We start from the raw sequence: 8,456 nt of genomic DNA on the forward strand, positions 1-8,456 counted from the left end.
TGCGACCCCCGCACTGGCGACTGCCGCAGCAGGTGAGTTGAGGGGTCCTGGCCACCCCCCCTGCCCCCAGCCTCAGCAATCCCCCCGTGATCTCCATCCCAGGGAAGGCACTGCTGCAACCCGCTTTATGCATGGCATGCAGTCTGAAAAATAGCCATTATATAAAATATTTGGGGTTTGGTATGGTCAGGAATTGGGGACAGAGCAGGAGCTGAGGCTGCAGTTCATCTGGGTGCCTGGCACACTGTGACAGGGCACCGGCAAGGTTGGATCGTTGGCTCTCGGTGCTGGTGTTAATTCATGGCGTGTTTTCCATAACCTTCACCATTGCTTCCTCTCCATGAGCAAAATGTGAGCTTCAGGGAGATCTGAGTGAGAGGAGATCAAAGCGTTAATATTGTTCTGTTGCAACTCAACTTGCATTGACTGTGTTGGTCAGGCTCTGACTTTTAGAAGATAGCACATTTTAATAATACCCCACTCTCTGGATCTTATATGTTGCTTTTTTTTACCACGCTGGGCATATTTATAGCATATAAATCCCTATAATGCATTTTAAACCCAAAATGGATTCATGACCCACTCTGACAACACTCAACCTCTTCACTTTCCAAAACTGCCCCTTGAATTTAATGCGACCAAGACGTGCAGTCACATTGTGCCAGGAGGACGAGTTGGTAGTGGCCCTACTTTCTGCCGGCTCCAGGAGGAAGGCTGACCATTTCCCTTTCCTCCCAACAGCTCGGACGTGACCTGGCACCACGAAGTGCCTCCTTTCCAGGCAGTGCTCAACGAGAGCGAGCCCGCCTGGGGCTGGGAGGATGAGCAGGGCTTCTCAGCGCTCCGACACTCTGGTAGGTCGGCAGCTTCTCACGTGTTTCCCTGCCCCATCCCTCCTGCAAGCAGCCAGTGCAGACACAGTCTTCTGCACTGGCTTGTAATTAGCGCCCTGGCAGTTGCAGGAGGGGATGGATGTTCCCCCGTTAATGTCTGTGCGACCACCTCCTTCCCCTCGACGAGCTGGAGGAGCCTTATGGCTCGTCCCATCAATGTGAGGATGTGCAAACCCTTTAGGCAGATGTTCCACGCTGAAAACCTGCACCCAGCATTTAGTGAGGCAAGAGTTGCCTGCCTGAATTTGTAGTCCCAGCTCTGAATTTCAAAGCTGAAAACTCTTTTTATTTTGTCCATCATGTTTTAAATGTGTCTTTGTATTCACTAGAGCTACTACATGTTGGACAAACCAGCAACATTATTTAGAGGGTGGGTTTTGCCACTTCATGGGCAGGGAATTGGAAATTTCCAAATAAAAATTTATTTCCCTGATGCCCACAACAATTTTGGCATCCACTGCATCTTACGATGTGATTTGAGATTGCCTAGCATTTCAGCTATGGTTTCAGCTGGGGAAGTTATTTCCCCCCTGGTCTGGAGGAGGCAGGTGCTGCGTGAGGTTGCTGCAAGGCAGTTTGTCCCTGCGGCGCAGCATCAAGCCGTCCTTCCTTGCAATCGCCGCATGCAAGCAGGCAAGCGTCATTTCCTCCATTTTCAGAAAGCGGCATGATAAAATCTCGAAGATACAATAATTGAGTTAATTGAGGGGAAAGCTCCATCATTTGTCTGGGCGACTTCATTTTAAACATAAATAAGTATATCATGTTATTCTTTGTTCTAAGATCACGGAAGTCATTAATCTGCCTTAACCTCTGCAACATTTCCTGTTAAAATTTTGTCTGGTACATTACAGTGTGGAAAATACTGTGGGGAAAGACATGCGTGTTATTTGCATCCCGAGGCAAAATAATAAGGCCTTTGTTTCCCTTCTCTTCAAATTGTAAACAAGGAATAATTGCCCTTGGACTAAGATTATATATTCAGCCTGGATCTGAAAATAGGGCTTTTTTTGCACAGGGCTTGTGGACCACGTGAAAACCTCTGGCAGGTCCCAGGGTCTGTCCACGAAGGCTTCTGTCTTTTAAGTACAATCCATAGCCGTTTGCTTCCTTCTCTTTCCCCAGGTAAATGCGAATGTAAAGAGCAAGTTTTAGGGAATCCCAAGGTCTTCTGCGGGATGAAGTACACCTACGGTGAGTTTCGGGTGAGGTGGCAGGGGCGCAAAGGGAGGTGCTGCAAGGCAGTGCAAGAGTGTAAAGCGTGAGAGGTGCTGCTGTGTGCATGGCTCCGTCCCTGCAAACCCATGGGCTACTTAGTCTGGGGCCAGATCTTTGACCTTTCCAAAATGTATAGATATCATGGTGCCAAGTCAAAGTGGGTGAATCGTCTTGCTCTGTTACCCACCTCTCTTGCTACCAAAATATTCTTGTGCCGAAGTCATGGGAGGACAAGAGCTGGAAGGGTCCCTAAGAGGTTGTCTAGGTCCAAGACAGACTGGAAAGCACTGTTACCAAAAACGGGTCACTAAAACTGTCTGTAGACCAGGTGCCCCAAGATCGGTCTAGAAATCACTAAATCTGAATTACACCGAATGTGAGGAGAGACAGTGATCACCACACAAGCCACTACATGGAGAAAATGGCTCCGGCAGCTACTGGGAGCTTCCCCCTGTCAACAAAGTTCAGCTGTTGCAATGGGGTGATGTATATTGTCTATGTGTCTATTGGATTTAAATGAATGAGAGGAGGCGCATTGTTTCCCAAGACCTCTCCTGTGTGTGCCAGTGAACCGCCTCCTTCATACCACAGCAGAGCAAGGAACGCTCGGTGTAGCACTCCCTTGCTTCACAGTCTTCCAGGGGTCTCTTGCACCTGTTTCGTCTCACACTGAAGTTGAAAATGCACAGAGAGATAACCCCTACTTCTGCAGGCTGCGGAGCAACCCACAAAGGGAAGTTCAAGGGGCCGCCAGCTGTTGAAATATAGCCCTGGCTTAGTGATATTGGGAGAAAATCTGATTCTGCTTTGCTTTGCTCCCTGGCTGCGATAGTGACTGTGTTTAATCTTGCAAAAGATAAGAAATAAAAAAAAAAAAAAGTCACAAAAAACCCACGTTCATAAATCTTATCTAAAGTGCACTCAGACTTCCCACCCTTTCGTCACTCAACATGCAAAGGTGTCAGCTAAACTGGAGAGACGGATGAATTATGGGGCTCATCGTGAGCTTCAGGAGGCCATACCGTAGGAGGAGAGGTTTCCCTGGGCTTCCTAACGTGCAGCGCTGAATAAAGCACCACCACACAGCGTAGGCATCAGCACAGTCGGGAGGAGGCTCACGCGTGGGACCTGAGTCCTGAGCCTCCACCGCACAGGGGCTCAGCAGGTGGGATACCAGGCGGTGGGGGTGTGCCTGTGGGTATTTGTGAGCTCAAAATACTCCACGATTTGCCTCAGTCCCCACCAACGTCTCAGTCTCCGCCGCTATATTTGGATTTGGCAGTTCTGCAAAGCGGGAGGACCGGCAGCAGGACTGCTCACCAGGGTGGGATGGGGGCAGCCCCTGACGCCCCTGCCTGCTGCCTGGCCTGCCCTGGCCGAGGCCGGCAAAGCCTCCAGGTCCATCCTAAAAAGCAAGGCTTTCTACTTGATTTCCAAAAGTGCTAAGGAAGCCAAAGTCTTTGCTGAGCTCCGGGAGAAACTGGGGCCCAAGTTTTGAAAATCAGGTCATTGGACCTCTCCCGCTGCCCATGCGGCAGGTCCAGGGGCCTTGGCCAAACCAACCGGCAGCGTTCCTGCCCACAGGTATGGGGACGTATGCGCTCCCCTGGCAGCTGCGCTGACCCTGGGCTCCCCGGCAAGGAGTGCCGGGCTAACTCCACTGTAATGAAGTAATTGTCCTCGCTGCTTCACCCAGACACCGGCATTAGACCAAAGAAAAAAAAGAGCGCACTGTAAATAGTTTATATATTCCTGGTTTTGAATTCGTATTTTCCCAGTGATCAAGACGAAGATCTTGTCGGCTCATGACAAAGGCTCCCATGCAGAAGTCAATGTGAAGATCAAGAAAGTCTTGAAATCTACAAAGCTGAAGATCCTCCGGGGCAAGAGGACGCTCTACCCTGAATCCTGGACTAACAGAGGCTGCACTTGTCCCATCCTTAATCCCGGTAGGTTTGACTCCCTGAGCAGCGCATCCCCACCACGTTTACACAGATTTCATTCCCACCCCTCCATCCCCTCATGCCAATGAGCTGAGGTTGCAGCGCAGTGTTGGTTAATTTATTGGCTGTTACATCATTTGGATTCCAATAGCAATCTCCATCAAATTTGAATTTTGTAGAGAAAAACTTGGTTCATTCTATAGACTTTCAAACATAAGTTTCTCTTTATGAAGCATAATAACAGACTTACAGCTTTACCAGTCTTGGTCTGTTCCCAGAGGGAGGGAGGTGCGTATCACGCCATGACTACATGACATATCTTTTCAAAACTAATGCTAATTTGAAACCATAAAAACACATTTAAATCTAATTTGAATCATGACATTGTACTGAAGTTTTAATCTAAACTCAAGGGAAGATGTCTCTTTGAAAGTAACACTAATTTGCATCTACACGGTTTGGAAGAGATTCTCTTATGCAGTGAGAGGGCAGCTTTGGCTTCACAGTGTTTTCTCATCTTCTTTTACTGAAATGGAGTATAACCAGTGGTGGCTAAACAGTGCATGCAGTCTCTGTAGGGACGAGGAGATGCAGACTCAGGGTTTTCTTCAATATAGCAAAACTAAGCTTCAGCTGACACACCTTTCTTTACAATTCCGAGATAAACCAACAGTTACCAACTAATTCAGATAAAGGGTTTTCTTTCCGCAAGGCACACACATCACTTGGAAATCACTGATTGAAATGTCGACTTCAGTGCTGAGACGTCCCTTACGTGTGCAGCACTAGGAACTTCCATTGGGGGGAAAGGGCTGTCTGCGAGGCTGGATCATGCAGAAAGGTTATTCATTGATGAGGTGTTTGTAGTCTTCTTTTGTTTCCACCGGAGTGACCGTCTTCAGCTTTGAAGGCGAGCTGTAGTCAGGTGAGTCGGGTGAATCAGCAGCGTTAGGCAGAACTTTGCTGTTTAAGCACAGTAAGACTTTGTTTATTGGTAAAACACCATAAATCTATAACTAAGTAGGTACAGGTGGTTTATTTTTCCATATGCAATGCAAATGCAAGCAAGAAAGCCTTAATATGAACCTGGAGGAATGCCATGGGAGCTGTCAGACACTGATTATGCAGGGCAGCCCCACACCTGACACGCAGCTTTGCAACTCCACTAGCTTCCGAGGAGCGTCACTGATTTTCCCCAGCAGAGGAAAAGTCAGCATTAATCACAGAATCAATGAAGATCGCTTGGACATCAGCGGAAGGGTGGAGGTGCAGTTGTCTTTAGGGACAATCCAGGCGTCTGACACATCGGGTGTTACCCCTTGCCAACTCTCATGATTTACACTGCAAAGCTTAGTGTTTTCTTGCAATGCAGCTGCTGGAGTCCCGTGAGTATAAATTAATCTCAGCTTTCATTTTGGAAAGAAGTTGTGAAGCTTGGTCCTAACAGGAAACTTGAAAACATCAACAGAGCGCATCTTTAAGATTCAATCATTTAAAAGTGGGAAAAAAGGGACCTCAAATATTTTTTTAAATTTCATTATTTTCTTTAGCTACCACTTTCATTTCTGGATGGGCAGCAATACTATATTAGCAGATTTAACCTTCTCTCAAAGTAAGAGCTTATGACCTTCAGATGAATAAACCAGCAACAGCTGGATAAAAAGCCAAGCTGATACAAAACAATTTCCTGGCATATAGCTATAGTGGAAACTCCAAGCATTTATCAAATCTCCATGAGCTGTTTTCAGATGATAAACTTGCTTAAGTTCCTACAAGAGGATATTCACTACCCTTGCACACCTTCCCCTGTGCACGCACCCACAGAGGCAGGCTGGGCTTCTGGGGTACACTGAGCTGAAAGGTTTAAAGGTCTCAGCTGTCCATAAGGGAACAGGAGCCCTTCTCCTCCTCGGCTCTGCCAAGCACAGACACAAATAAGCAGAGAGCTGCCTGCCAGCAACGCAGGGCAAAACTCACAGCCTCAAGTCCTGGTTTGCAGCATCTCAGTCGTTTAATTCCTTTTATTTTTACACTTCTGTAACGTCCGGTTGAAAATCTAGAAAGCCCTACTGAATCAGCAACCACAGCAATATTTGCTTGCTCTCTGAGGGTGCATGCTACATTTCCCTCTCAAGGGAGATAGATTTAGGAGCCCTTGAAGAGTGATGTTTATAACAGCAGGCTTGACATGGCCAAAACAAGTGTCTTGCAAAGGGTGATACTGCCGTACACATACCCTGTGTTTACTTGGCAGAAGAGAGGATGTGTGTGCCCAAAAACTCAGATTAAGTAGATAACAAATTGTATTGAATTAAAGAAAAACATGCTTGACCTTTAGCTAGGGGACACTCTCCCTTTATTCTAAACTACAAAATGAAAACCAAAGAAAACACAAGCAGACTCCCTGCTGTGGCCAGGACGGAGTGGAGTGACCAAGAGCACTGGTGGAGACCCATCTCCCCCAGGCTAGTTCGTACCGCCACGTGGTGCTCCCCGGACCAGTGCGAGGGGGAGAGGGTACAGTCGGGGTCTCGTCTTTGCTGTACCCCAAGCGTGTTGCAGTGGGATGCTGGCTCGGGCATGGAGCTCCTCCTGCCACAGGAGGAATTATCCTCCTTGTTATGCTGGTTTATGGCACATTTGTGGCCCATTTAGGCTGTTGGGATCCGTGGCAGTGTTTCTTTAGCTAATTCAAGCCAAAGGCTTCGCCTCGTCCCCCTGCTTGGCAGTTATCGCCTGCTCCAAGCGCTCTTTGAGTCGTGCTCGGAAAGCCAGGCACGGATCCTGGTGCCTGGGGCAAGCCTTGCGGTGGGATGCTACAGGGCTGCGCTCCAGCCCTTTCTGGCACCTTCTAGGCACCAGGCGAGGCTGGTGCCATGTCTCTAAAACATCTGGCAGAGGCAGAAGTTAATGCAGCTCTTTTCAGTGTGACTGCCACCCCCTCAGGCTCTTCTGGGGTGCTCACGCTGGCAAATCTAGTATTGCTTCTTGGCAGGGTCCAGCGTGCCTTTGCCTGCAAGGGGGCACCAGCCATTTTGAGCAAGACACCAGCAGTGGGCCATCCTGTGCTGTTAGTGCTGGAATGTGCTGAACAGACGATTTCCAGGCCCAGGTATATTCAGGAAGGGGTGAGGCAGGTGGCTGCCAAATGAAGGTAACAGCAGTTCCCAAATGAGGTATAAAAACTTGTAGTGCAGCCCCCAGAGTTCAGCTTCCATTTATATTTAGAAGCTAACAAAATCAAAATTTGTATACTGCATCTCATTGACAGATGTGCCACAGGGGTCATTTTTCCATAGATACAGATAAAGGTATAGATATACAGATATGTGAGAGAATCAGTATGTATAAATATTTCCTCGTGTAAGTGCTTTTTTACATGGGACTAGATATCCAGGCTGACTTTGCAGCATCACTAGGCCTCTTAAGCATAGTGCTGTGCAGTCCCTGACCGTTTTGCTGGTTTGCAGGCTTGGAGTACCTCGTGGCAGGACACGAGGATGTCCGAACGGGCAGACTCATCGTCAACATGAAAAGTTTTGTCCATCAGTGGAAGTCGGCTCTCGGAAGAAAGGTCCTGGAGATTTTGAAAAGAGACTGCAACTAGAGGTGCGCAACTGCCTAGGGTGTTTCTCTATGCACAAAATGCAACAGCTTTCACAGAGAGAAGACCTCTAGGATGAAAACTGGAATGTAAGAAAATAGTGCCAAAACGTGTAGCGAGGCGTTCAGAGTTGTAGGCGCTGTCTAATTTAACCCTTCCTGGCCAATGTTCGTTCACTCACCTGTAGCTTCCTTGCCAGGGGCTCACCTGAGTCCAGTTCGTCATTACGTTGAGGGAAACAAAAGGAAGGGCGGACGCTTGTCTCGCTCCAGTGCGCTGTTGGAGCAACTCCTATGTAGCCACAGATCGCCCCAGACTAAATTGCCACCCTAGAGAGGGAAAGCGTGCCCACGAGCTACAGCTGAGAAGTAAAACACCACTGCCAGTGTCGCCAGCATGGACCCTGAGTGACTTTCAGAGGCTCCCAGAGGATGCTGTGGGGAAGGCGACGGCCACAGCGGCGGGCAGGCATGGCACCGACGACCGCTCTTTAGAAACACCCCCTTGGGTTAGAACACGGCACCCATCAAAGAGAATAGGGCCCCGTGTGCTTTTAACCTGGTCACCCCGCTGAAGGTTTCGGGGGCTACGTTCTCTGCCAGCGCTGGTGAGGATGGAGCTGCCGGAGTGAATCGAATCCCTCTGCCTTGGCACAAGAGCGGCACGAGGCAGAGGCCGGCTCTCCACCCACTGCACGCCTGCAGAGAAGAGCCAGCTCCGGAGGGTGCAGTGTCTCTGAGCTTTTGTCCTTGAAGTGTTAAAAAATAAACCTAGCCCTAGTGTAAATATTTCATTGTG

At 48.6% G+C, this 8,456-nt stretch overlaps 1 protein-coding gene across 1 annotated transcript; it reads left to right on the forward strand.

Moving 5' to 3' along the window:
* Positions 1–741: 741 nt before the first annotated feature.
* LOC104079464 (netrin-4-like) lies at positions 742–8,102 on the forward strand (the record flags this gene model as incomplete). The annotated part of the gene is made up of 4 exons (XM_009581511.1): positions 742–854; positions 2,019–2,087; positions 3,890–4,060; positions 7,525–8,102. Coding segments are annotated over 4 exons (490 nt in total), but the record flags the coding sequence as incomplete, so codon positions are not given.
* Between the last annotated feature and the right edge of the window lie 354 nt (positions 8,103–8,456).

Source organism: Fulmarus glacialis, unplaced genomic scaffold (genome assembly GCF_000690835.1).
Source record: "Fulmarus glacialis isolate BGI_N327 unplaced genomic scaffold, ASM69083v1 scaffold9947, whole genome shotgun sequence".
NCBI classification, from domain to species: domain Eukaryota; kingdom Metazoa; phylum Chordata; class Aves; order Procellariiformes; family Procellariidae; genus Fulmarus; species Fulmarus glacialis.